The sequence below is a fragment of the Sphaeroforma arctica genome (assembly GCF_001186125.1).
Source record: "Sphaeroforma arctica JP610 unplaced genomic scaffold supercont1.965, whole genome shotgun sequence".
Lineage (NCBI taxonomy): Eukaryota > Ichthyosporea > Ichthyophonida > Sphaeroforma > Sphaeroforma arctica.
Genome location: NW_014039593.1, coordinates 3422 through 16394, shown reverse-complemented (window position 1 = coordinate 16394; position 12973 = coordinate 3422). Strand labels below are relative to the sequence as shown.

General features: G+C 44.5%; 3 protein-coding genes across 3 annotated transcripts; all 3 read left to right on the top strand.

Moving 5' to 3' along the window:
* Positions 1 to 223: 223 nt before the first annotated feature.
* Positions 224 to 9281, top strand: SARC_09470 (hypothetical protein). The gene is made up of 9 exons (XM_014296511.1): positions 224 to 514; positions 2292 to 2364; positions 2507 to 2657; positions 3014 to 3177; positions 3894 to 3998; positions 5214 to 5370; positions 6362 to 6563; positions 7316 to 7520; positions 7979 to 9281. The coding sequence occupies exons 1-9, from the start codon at positions 243 to 245 to the stop codon at positions 8354 to 8356; spliced, it is 1707 nt and encodes a 568-aa protein (XP_014151986.1). The 5' UTR covers positions 224 to 242; the 3' UTR covers positions 8357 to 9281.
* A 1204-nt stretch (positions 9282 to 10485) lies between these two features.
* On the top strand, positions 10486 to 10938 carry SARC_09469 (hypothetical protein; the record flags this gene model as incomplete). Its single annotated transcript, XM_014296510.1, has 1 exon — positions 10486 to 10938. One exon carries the CDS (start codon positions 10486 to 10488, stop codon positions 10936 to 10938), a length of 453 nt encoding a protein of 150 aa, XP_014151985.1.
* Positions 10939 to 10952: 14 nt separating this feature from the next.
* SARC_09468 (hypothetical protein) lies at positions 10953 to 12605 on the top strand (the record flags this gene model as incomplete). Its single annotated transcript, XM_014296509.1, has 1 exon — positions 10953 to 12605. One exon carries the CDS (start codon positions 10953 to 10955, stop codon positions 12603 to 12605), a length of 1653 nt encoding a protein of 550 aa, XP_014151984.1.
* Positions 12606 to 12973: the final 368 nt, after the last annotated feature.

Genomic DNA, 12973 nt, shown 5'->3' with positions numbered 1-12973 from the left:
CATATTAGTTAGAACTTCTTTTTCGGGTTAAAAGTTGTCGTAGTCACCTGTAATACCACACTACATCACACTAAACCACACCAACCCCAACAGTCTACGACACTGCTATGCACTCTGCACTCGGCACTCGATACTCTAAAGTACCATGACTCGCCCTCGCTTTAGGCAGCATTATATTCATGTCATAAACACCTAATTCACCACACTTTACCCCCCCCCCCCCCACCACAGTCTACGGCACCATGATGAACTCGTGCGCCTTAAAACGCGAGTCAGAGCGCGCACTGGAGTTGTTCATGGAGATGCAGGAGAAACAGTTACCACTGTGTGAACACACCTTTACCTCGCTCATCCGGGCCACCTCAGTGCGTGCGGATATGCACGAGCGTACGTTTGAGCTCATGGCGTTGTACCTTGCTAGCGGACACTTGCCGTCGGAGATGCTGATGTGCAATGTGCTGTATAGTTGCGCTCAGGCGGGCAATGTGCGATCCGCGCATCAGATATGGAACAGGTGGGTGGGTGGGATGTGGATACAGGCTTCTTGTGTATATATTGATTGTGAGTGAAAAGTGTCAGCGTATGTTGAATATGGAACAGGTGGGTGGGTGGGATGTGGATACAGACTTCTTGTGTATATATTGATTGTGATTGAAAAGTGTCAGCGTATGTTCAATATGGAATAGGTGGGTGGGTGGGATATGATTCAGGTTCATGTATGTATAGTGATTGTGAGTGAACAACATCAGGCATCAGCGCATGTTGACTATGCAACAGGTGGGTGGGGGTATATGCTACAGGCTCATGTGTATTGTGATTGTGAGTGAACAGCAGCATAGTATACTGAATATGCAGCAGGCGGGTGGGTGGGATATGAATACAGGGTCATATGTATATTGATTGTGAGAGAGTTGCATCAGCGCATGTTGAAGAGGGATCAGGTAGGTGGCTGAGATATGGATACATTAACAGCGCTTTAGTGTATTTGAAATCGGTGGGTGGTCAGGATGTATAAACGTTAATGGTTTTTAGTGTGGGGTTTACAGCTGTGTGACTGGAATATAGATCCAGGGCATTGATTCTAAATCAAAGTGCGATAGATGTGTGACTGGTATATTGAGACATGGCAGTGGTGTGTATTGAAACTACGTTAAAGCGTTCATATTCAATACTTTTTGTAGCGATTTTGGTGTCTTGAACGCAGTGGCGTACGTTTGAATGTTGTACGTGAATATGGGATAGGTGTTGATTGGATATTGAAAGTGCATGTCTGTGACTACTATGCTTTTTCCTCATTTGAATCATTGCGCACATGTGTGGTTGTGTAGGTGGGTCACGTCAGTTTAAACTTTCTAATTGTTGTTTTGAGCCTTTGTAGTCGCTTGTGGGTGTCAGTGTACCTATAAGTATATGTATGCTCGAGACGATAGATATATGTATCGTAGGTATTACATGCTCAATCTTTGAGCTTTTGTATTCGACTTTTAAAACGGGTATATCGGTGGCGGTGGCTTCCATGTATACACCTATCCGTAAAAGTTTATATTAGCGCGCACAGACTTTGAGCGTGATTTATATCAGAATCAATTATAGCGGTATTCCGGTCGCTTTCGTTATCTGTCTGTATAAGTTTACAATAGCGCCCGCCCGGGCTTTGATTTTGATTTCTATCCGACTCAATTAAAATAAATATTTCGGTGGCTTTCATATATATATATATACTTATAAATATATATATATATATATATCAATCCGTAAACGTTTATAATAGCGCACCCGGGCCTGTCCAAGGTTTGCATACCTTGGATGCTGATTACGCACGCCTGTGTTTTAAACCTTATGCGGAATTTCCCATATAGGTTGTGCAGGAAGGGGCACGCCTTACACTCAAACATATCGAGAGTAGTCGAGGTTAGGGTGTTTGTATGTGCGTGTGCGTTCCGGGGGTATATCCATACATATCTGGCCGTGTTCTCTACCCACTTAATTGGCAATCATCCAAGTCTTAGTGGGTCCTTACATCATACGTTAAAACTAGCATACTGAGCAGATAGCTGTCTGCGTTTCTTCGTACATATGCGAGTGAGTGAGTGGAGTGCTGCGTTATTATTCTGCGTGTACGGGTACTTTTCATCTGTATTGCACAAATTGGTTTACTACGAATATACGTTGCCTACCAACCGGGACAGGCTTATATCCATGTTTGTATGTATTTGATTGGTCTCGATGTGATCTGCTCTCCATGGGATATGTCTAATGCGTATTTTTGGTCACTTGTTTCTATTCTGCAGATTGTCGGATGCTGATCCATACAATCTCTATGCCATGCAGCCGTCACGACGCATGTACACGCAGCTGTTGAAGGTGAGTGGAGTGACTAATAGTTTTAAACAGCCTGAACTGAAGCAGATTTTATGCATGTGCATAAGCCTCAATAATGATTCACACATGTTCCATATATATATATATATATATATAGTAATAGTACGCTTGCGTTCATCTGTAGGTGTACACCCGAGCCATTCGTCACGAGGCGCCCTTAGCACTCGCACGTGCGACGTCAGCAGAACACAGGATGCTCTCTTACAAAGATTTGGGTCGCATTGTCATGGAGGATGCCGGTGATCTGGGCGAGCTAGCCGAGCTCACACGTGAAGGTATTTGCTTTGCACATTACTTAAAGTATTGGTGTGACCTTCGTGGGATACTTTAAAATAATTTCATTTCACTCGCTATGATACAAATCCATATATATAATTTTGAGGCTCATTGGTTCTTCTGTAGAACGTCTGTAAGCTCACACGCGATGGTATGCAATATTTACGTACATGTATAATGCTGAGAGCGGTATAATATATATATATAGTAATAAGACCTTTATATGGGTGTTGGGTTGCAGACATTTGTGTATTCCTTCTGTATTTACGTTAAAGTATTAATCTTCATGCCTTTATTTACAATGAAAGCTTTGCAGGCATTGATACAATACAATGTATTCTATTTTTGCCTACAGATAAGGCATTGAAGGACGCCCAAGATCTATTGGAGAAGGAGAAGGTGAACGCAAGTAGCGGGTCGGCAGTCACAGATCCATCTGCTACACAACTATCACTCAATCCCAAGCCAAACGTCGCGAGTCTGCTCAAATTCGTCGATACCGCTGTATCTCGCATGAAAGTACGTACCTTGATATATACACACACATACACACACACATATGTATATATATATATTAAGTCCCTGGTTGCTATAGTGTGCTCGCTGATCTTTTTGAGCTGGTTATCGCGCTATCAAGAGTGGTGGAGTGTGTCAATACAACGACCGCATGTTACCGTGTTTTACTACGCGCCCGGTATAAATACGTATTCTCCAACACATACGTGCGTACCTTATCATGCAAAGCCATTGTTCACAGAATCGAAGTAGATTTGTCATGAGTGGTTGTAGTGGACTGTGTATGTTTAGTGATCTTTGCTCAATTGAACATGCACGCCAGGCTATGAGCTTGCGAGCGTGTGTGTGTGTATATATGTGTGTTGTCATTGCGCATACTTGTTCCCTCTCCACGGCTCTGCACACTCAAAACAGATGTCTTGGGTCCGATTCAAACAAACAAACAAATCGCTGTACTCCTGAACACACTACCCATAGCTGCGTGTTACAGTGACTGTGTGTGACTTAGGGTTGTTCAGCTGCACGCACTGTACTAGTATCTACCAAATTTCATCCAGGGTCACCTTGGTTCACCTCAAGTTTGCTTAGCTTAGCTCTCGCGCAGCCCTTCCATTGCACCCCGTGCCGAGCGGTGGTGTTTCTATGTCGCCTCCTTCACTCCTCTGTGACTCACTTTTGCTCACTCCCTACTCCAATTACACATTGGTGCTCCGTTACAGGCTGATGGATCTGGTCATGACATCTACTCGGTCAACGCCCTCATAGAGGCGTACTCATGGAGTTACCAATTGGACAAGTCACTGGACCTACTGCGAAATCTCGAGGTGTGTGTGTGACGAGAGAGTGCGAATGTATGTGTATGTATGCATGCATGTATGTATGTATGTATGTATGTGTGTGTGTGTGCATGTGTGTGTGTGTATGTATGCTTGTGTGTATGTTTATATCTGGATGTATGGAGTGATGCAACATACGGAGGTGGGGTGTGCCTGCAGCAGTGCGTACAGATTTATCGAAGTGAACATATATGCTTGTCCTGGATGATACTTATTTTGTACTTGTGCGTAGGCATTGATGTCACTCGTGTTGCTGCAGTTGTTGCTTCATGTGCCGGTGTGTTCGAAGATGTGTGTATTTGAACCTGATTGTGACCTGAACCCTATGCAGGGGGTTCGAATGGAAATCGGTTGCACGCACATACCATTTGGGGTGCTATGGTGTTGGGATCGTCTCTTCTCGCTGAAGAGTTTTTTCTCTATAAATCTGTCCAAGCGCTTCTGATCTCAGAAATGTGCTCAAATACTCTACAAAAGGATTGACCCCATTTTTTTTTTGCTACTCCGAGATCGAGCCAACCCATACATCCGGTCTTAGGGTTTAGGGACCATAGTATATACCCGCAAAGCGTAAATAGCCTGTGATGGTTTCTCCCAACCCACATACAGCTGTAATATTTCATTATACGTTGATGGTGCACCGTTGATCTACCACACCACCTGAGCTATGGTGCACTCGAGAACATACACACACCTGCGTTCACTGTAGATGGTCCGCAGTTGTTTTGCATCCCGTGTGCACTCTGTTTCCAATGCGTGGCCCTAGTCATCGTCTGAATCTCTTCTCATCGGCGTGTTTATAGGCATGGATGCTTGGCAACCGTATATATACGACACTCCCATATATTTATTGAGATATTTTTATATATTTATTGAGATATTTTTATATATTTATTTAGATATGTATATACATATATGTATATGCATATATATATATATATATATATATATATATATATATATATATATATATATATATTGTGTAGTGTAGGTATATGCATATATTTATATTCATGTATATATATATATGTATCTCTCTCTCTCTCTCTCTCTCTCTCTTAAATATAAATGTGTACGTAAATATATGTATATATTATGTTTTTGTATGTATGTATGTATTAATATTCATAGTAGTTGTTCATCTACATGTGTGTGTATCACAGAAATACTGTAGCTCACTGCATGTACGCTTATCGCACACAGGCCTTGACAGGTGTTAAACCAAACACCGAGTGCTATCGCGCGGTGATTTCCTGTGCTGTTGCTCTGAAGCGTATGAACACAGCCTTCGATCTCTACGAAGAGTATTTGGAAAAGAGGATAGCTCCTGTACCTTTCGGCCAAGACCCTTATGCAAAAGGTATGTACACTTGTCCAATCAGGGTTCAGGGTTTAAGATTTTTGTGGTTAGTCCACAGAATTCGTATTTGACAGACTCAGTTGCACTGTTTCTATTTGGTATTTGTTATCTGCTATACGGACGATAGTAATATGCGGAAGTGTACGGTCGTTGTCGAATCTCAGAGCGTTTCTAGTTTGAGTGGCGTCCCATGATTTCAAGCAACCCTCTGTACAGTGCAAACGAACAGACACTGCTTGGTACATATTGCCGCATCGAGATTGTTGCTGGCCTATCCTTGATAACATTCTTATTTAGAAGCTGCCAGGCATGGCTTGGTATGCCACGCCGTGTTATTGTTGTTACTGGCCTATCTTTGCACACAAGTTTCTTACAAACTCTGGGGTTATTTGCTATTGAATCCGTTCTAAGTCAGTTACTACTGCATAGACAACCATTGTGTACAAGCTAACCTTCTAAGTCAGTTACTACTGCATAGACAACCATTGTGTACAAGCTAACCTTCTAAGTCAGTTACTACTGCATAGACAACCATTGTGTACAAGCTAACCTGCTAGCAGAAGTACTTACCAGCTAACTAGTTGGCATTGCTTGGTATACCTTATCTCCAAGCCCTGGGACGTGAGCTTGATATAGCAAGCTGCAATGGGACTGTTGACTAGCGCGGCAATATGTATTCGGTGTGAGAAGTTATGGTAGGGATGTGTGAGAGTGGTGTGGGTCTCTGGGCCATAGTGCGAGAGTGTTGTAGCCAAGTATTTCCTTAGTGCACCTGAACCTAAAAGTATCGGACTCTCTGAGATGGCCGGACAATCAGGTGCTGTCAAGTGTGTGTGCTCACAGCGGCCCTTTCCTACGAAGTGGTTTGCCCTCTTCTGCACACATGGGTTGAAACCAACGCCCTTATATCCATTCTGGTTCCGAACCGATTGTAACTAGAATCCGAAAGGCTGTATGTATTCACATCACCTTTGCTCGCTTCATATCACAGATGCATGGGACAGAGTCCCATTCGTTTCGGCAGAGAAATCGGACACGACCTCTGGCTCGAACACGGACACTGGGGAGTCAACACTGGCCACCACCACGCAGTCCAACAAGAAACGTGTGGTGCAGAAAGGAGCCCATACAGATGTGCGGTGTACGCCTGGCTACTTGAAAATGCACCTATCGTTGATTAATGGATGCGCAGAGTATGTGGTGTGGGTTTGAATTGGCATCCTCCGTTGATGAGGACTTATTCTCGTACCTTACGCTTGATATTAGTCTGATATGCCTTAGGGTTATGGCTATTACAATCCTACGTTGATGAGGATTTATTTTATTATCGTACCTTACTGTACAGTGTAGGCCGCGCTTGGTATTAGTCGATTGACAGGCCTTATGGTTATGGCTATTCGTGTGTTCCATTACCTTATGAGTTTGATGTGTACTAGGCTTTTGCTTCGTGCCGATTGACACTTTATGGACAGGATTGTGTTCGGCTTATCATATCACATATAAACACCACGTCTGCTGTGTGCAATGGCAGCTTTATTGCTGGCAACGGCGCTGCTTTGCCCCTATGGTTGCCATAGTGACCGTTTAGCGGCCTGTAAGGAGGCGGAGTGCTGTATTGAAGAACATGCACGCAAACCTGGTTCTGATAATATAATTTAGTCTAGGATTACATTCATTGCGTAAGTGATAGAACATAACATTTAATATCTATTTATTTATTTTGCGTCCCCGACTATCCCCTATCTTCTACGTGCTGCGCTGCTGTACACGCCTGTCTCCATGTAGCACGGAGACATCAAACGCATCCTGCTCTTGTACATAGATAGCCCCACTCCGCACGTGAACACACACACTCACATCACCGATACGAATATATATGAGACTTTTGTCTGCTGTCATATCACTCAATCTGTACGCTTGGCTTCTGAATTGCAACTGTGGACAGGGCCGGTGCGTTCCAGAAAGCGGTGGAATTGGTGCAACACCTGTGCGACAATCGGGGAACCCCTAAACCTAACTATATGATGAAGCTCCGAAAACTCGCCTTTGAGATGGACGCCACCGAATACTGGGATCAGGCCAAGGCGTTGTGTCTCAAGAACGACCTGGATAACGACTGGGCTGTGACGGATATCCGATACAAGGACGCGGTAAGTCACGTGATAGTAACGGTATTGAGCGTAGTTGGTTTGTTGTAGAAGTGTGTATTAATCAATCGATCGCACGCTTCTTTGCGATGCGCACGTAGAGTTGATTAATGTGCTGGTCGTGTTAAATGCACGAATCTGTCGTGGATGTGTGCTGATGTAGGTATTAGTCTGTAGATCCCAGGGTCTATTGGATGTCTTTTTTTGCTATAACATTAGCTTGTACGTACGCTGTCATATAAATTGCGGTCGCCGTGTTATACACTTGTAGTGTATTTGTGTTGCCTGGAAAGATTCTGTGCAATCTGGTATACGCTATCACATTGGAAAAATCAAATTTTGCGTTTCAATGTAATATGTTTTCAGTGATGGCCTGTGTCCAGGAAATTCTGGGGATAAGCTTGTGCATACATTTTCTTAAAATATATCCCATGGACATCACTTCCGCATCATTCTATCAGTTTAAGAAATGGAAACCCCCGAAGCTGAAGTTCTACGAGAAACGCCAACAAATGCCGGGTCATTATTCCGACCTTGCATGGGAGCTGAATCCAAAGCCGGAAAAAGATCCAAACATCGAACCCCGAAGACAAAGAGAAAGAGTGGAAAGACGTTTGAATCCAAGCGTAGGCTCGAGTCCGTATGGAAGCAACGGCGGGAAATCGCGTGGAAACTCATCCACCAAATCCGGTCCGAGAGCGTACGGTAGGACTACTACCAAGGGGCCGTACGAGAAATCTGGCAGAAACGCGAAGGATAAGAAGGGCCGGTCATCGAGTGCGAAGGAGCGCAAGAAGCGGGACGCCAGCTTAACCGCCTATGAACGGACTGTGCGGTAGTATAGTGCTTAGGCACGAACTGACGTGCCTTCAAAGGGATGTTTGGACGTTTGAACGTTTACAGCTGTGCGTATGGAGGTAAGGGGAATCAGTTGCCTTTGGCAGAATGATGCAACTGCACATAGGAAACGTATAGTTGCCGACAGACGGCCGCACTGGTACACAAGGAAATCGACAACAGTGCAGGCGAGGCAATGGTGCCGGGCCGCACCCCTCCTATCTCAATCGTGCATAGTAAAAATTGATAAACAATACGTCTGTCGTTCACCCCAGTGAAACCCAAACTGAAGTTGCATCGACAAATTGCTTCGTGCATGAAATGAAGCCAGCACCAAGACCCGTTATCTGGGATTACGAACGAGCCGGATTTACTCGTGAGCGGTGCGGCTGATGTGGCGTTCTCGGCTTTTTGTTTGTCACGGTGTAGATTGGTTATAGACTTACCCCGCAGACTGGCACTCTAGAGATCGAAGAACACGCGAGGATTCTGCTGTATCTTTGGATTGAGTGGAGTACGCGGTATTCGGTCGGATTACAAACCATCTTCAGCATGTTGACGGGACTGCCGGATGCTGGTCACGGGCAACAGTACGTTCGCTCTGTATATAGAGAGGTAGATGGAGCCACCTTATGACTATCACAAGCGGAGTTTTCTAATCGTCTCCTGAGCCCTGAGGAGGTATCGAGAATTCAACCGTGAGTTTCATGCCATACCCTATTCGGATTTGATCATATTTGACGTGCCCGCCTTTCCAGGCCATCGTCGAGGAACGAACGATAGAGAAGTGTTATGATATGGACACTCGGGGCTGGGATGAAAAAAACAACAACATTCAACTGCTGGACTAAATTGAAAGTAGCTTTTGTCAAACTTTCCTAAATGTGATTAAAATAATTAAAGAAAAGGATCAGAGACTGGAGAGAACGTATGAATTTTTTTTTTTAAATGTAGTCACTTCAACTTGAGAGATATCTCGACAATCTTATGGAATTTTATTTGGAAGTTATTTATATATTGACATGTTTTACCCAATGTTAGCCCCCTTTAAGAATTTTCCTGCTAGAGAGACTGTAGAAGGCGGCAGCGGGCAGCCAGCACAATAGGCCCACGTCATGGGTAAACGCGGCAAAGGCTCATATTACATTTAGTCACCTTGGTAAGTTTGGTTATTTGTGTTAATGGTTTGAGACTTTGGAAGTTTGAGCCTTGATGAGGGACGTCTGCCAGAGCCCAGAGACCGTGAGACGAGGGTTAAAAATAAACCGAGTTTTTCGTGAGGGACTGGGGTACTGGGCTCCCGGAGGCGGGGAAGGGGGGGTGGCTTTTTTTGTATATGTTTTTGACTCTCTCAGTCATTGAGGGTTGACAGCACTGACTAAATACACCGGACTCTTGAGGCTTCGCCACGCTATTTACTATACTCGCTATATATAAAAAATAAAAGAACTCGAGGAGGTGAGTACAAAGAAATTTCGAATCCACTTTTATTTCAAAATACAACCGCAGTAGCGGCTTTTCTGCGGTTGTAAATACTAATTACATATGTCAGACATTAAAAAGTTAAAAAACAAATAAGACAACAAAACGATTAAACGAGATGTCCAAGATTGACTCGTTTCCGGCTGAATATGTTAATAAAACAAATAGCATATGTAGAGTCCCGAAAACGCGGCAACGAGAGAGCGATATGAGATGCACTTTCATATAATAGGCAATTAGCAATTGGCAACTGGCAGAGTACTATAAAAAACACTTTACGGTAAGTTGCGAAGTTCTTGACTTCTTATGTATCGGTATGAAGCACACAGAACTATTGAGCACACCTATTAAGTTTGAAGAATGCTGTTTTGATCTCTAAAAGGATATATATGGTAGCGAGGAAGAATAAGCGAACAATCCTTCATCTCGATAGGGACGAACGATGAATAAAAAACTATGGAAATCGGAAATTGGAATGATTAACGCTGAGATCCACAAAGTCACAAACCCTATGTATGTAAACGGTGTATGTCGAGCGGCATCATCCCATGATCACGGGCAACTAACATTGGTATAAATGGAAGTGCAGAAGTCAATCACAAAGCACACAAAATTTTGACAACCTTATAGTATCCTGGCACTTTTCATTATGCGTAAGGCACTGGAAATAATTCTCATTGCCATGGTTTCGGCCACAATGGCACAGCCTACCGCTGTCGATTCATCAGCCAACGTGACCGAGCTGCTGTCAAGCATGACACTTGAGGAGAAAGTAGGACAGATGACCCAGATTAACCTCGAGATGTTCTTCAATCACGAAACAATGGCTCTCGATGAGGAGAAGCTCGCATTCTACGCTGGTAGAGGTGTCGGCTCGTACTTGCAATCCCCGTATGCAGGTGGGATACAATCTGACAATACCACGGGATGGAATGCATCGCAATGGCGTGAAGTGATGAGCCATATACAAACAGCTACTCTCAATGCCTCTCGACTAGATATACCAATGATCTTTGGTATTGAGAACGTGCACGACGGAACCTACTACAGGGCTCCACACTCTTTGGCCAGCAAATCAGTGCGTCTGCGTCGTTCAATTTAGAACTGGTTGAGAAGATGGGTGAGGTCACTGGTAAGGATACTGCTGGGGCCGGTATCCCATGTACTTTTGGACCCATTAGTGATATTGCTGCGGACCCACGTTGTCCACGTTTCTACGAGTCTTTTGGTGAGGATCCTTTCGTGAACAAGATGATGTCAGTGGCCATCACCAAAGGTATTCAGGCGAACGGAGATGTAGCTGCGTGCTTGAAGCACTTCATTAGCTATGGTGCTGCTAGCAATGGCAAAGATTATGCCAATTCTCGTATCAGCGACTATGAGCTGTTCAACTATCATGCTGAACCATTCCGTGCAGCGGTGGTAGATGCTCAAGCCAAATCGGCAATGATAGGTTTCAATTCTATCAATGGAGTGCCAGTGACTGCCTCTATGGAAATGACTGTTGATCTTCTAAGAAATGACATGGGCTTTGATGGTATGCTTGTCATTGACTACAACGAGGTCTACAACCTCAAAGATCGCCACAGAATAGCAACCAGCAAGGAGCAATCCGTGGAGATTGCCACTAATCAGACCTCCATGGACTTGAATATGGTACCCAATTCCGATGATTTTATTGACATTCGTATCCAGTTGGTGAACGAAGGGGAATTTAGCCAAGAACGTATTGATGAATCTGTTGAGCGGATTTTAGAGCTGAAGTTTGACCTTAGGATGTTTGACACGCCCGTACCAGGTGAAGAATTGGCATTGGCTGTCGGTCAGCAGTCGGATCAAGACCTTGCTTTGGAGTTGGCGCGTGAGTCAGTCGTTCTGGTTAAGAACAACAACTCGGTACTTCCGATTGCTAAGGAGGCAAATGTGCTCGTCACAGGACCTACAGCCGATAATATGGGCTTCATGTGCGGTGGATGGACTGTTTTGTGGCAGGGCTATGAAGACAGCGTGCCATATGCGGACTATGACACTATTCTAACTGCTATGCAAGCTGACAATAGATCAGTGCAAGGTCATGTAGGTGTCAACATAGACGGTTCCCAGGCTGACGACTATGATGCATCGATTGAAGCCGCAAAGTCCTCTGAATACACCATTGTGGTAGCCGGTGAGCACTCGTACACGGAAAAACCTGGAGATATCAACGATCTTTCTTTACCTATCGGACAACATGAGTATATTAAGGCACTCGCTGCTACCGGCACTAAGGTTGTTCTGGTGCTAGTTGAGGGCCGTCCTCGCTTGCTAGATGGTGTAGCAGATGTTGTAGACGCCATGCTAGTGGCTATGCTACCATGCACGTCGGGCGGTGTCGCTATTTCTGAGATAATCTATGGCGATGTTAATCCAAATGGAAAACTACCCTTCAGCTACCCAAAACATGCCGGCAATATCCCACTCGTGTACTACCACTTGCCCTCCGAGATCTGCACCTCGGAAGCCAACAAGTTCGAAGTTGTCGACTGCGAAATAGAGTGTAAATTCGGACACGGTATGGGATACTCGACCTTTGAGTACGCCGATTTGATGGTGGGCGACATGGTAAATGGCAACGTCAGCGTATCCGTAAACGTAACAAACACTGGTGATCGCGCCGGCAAGGAAACAGTTATGTTGTTCCTTAGCCAGGAATACCGCCAGTCCGCCGAGCCCGAGGTCAAGATGCTCAAGGCGTTTGAGAAGATCAATCTTGAAGCTGGTGCCAGCTAAACTGTGGAATTTCTCCTTGATTCGAGTGCCTACTCGTACTATTCACCACAGATTGGTCAAGGGTGCAAGCCTGTAGCTGACATTGGGGCCACCATTAAGGTGCTTGTCATAGCCGACACTGACTGTGACAACGATGCTGTCAACCCCAATCAAACCAACGAATCTGCATTCCAGTCGCGCCGCCGTCGCCAAGAAGGCGAAGCTGAGGTTAATCCCATGTGCGGTGCATTTACAATCGTTTTGGCTTTAGTATACCATCAGATATACTGCACGTTTTTTAATACTGTACCTGAACCCAGTTAATAAATATCTAGAAGCATAAACAGATTCTAAAGGCGGATTGCAACTATACAGCGTCGACAGTGATA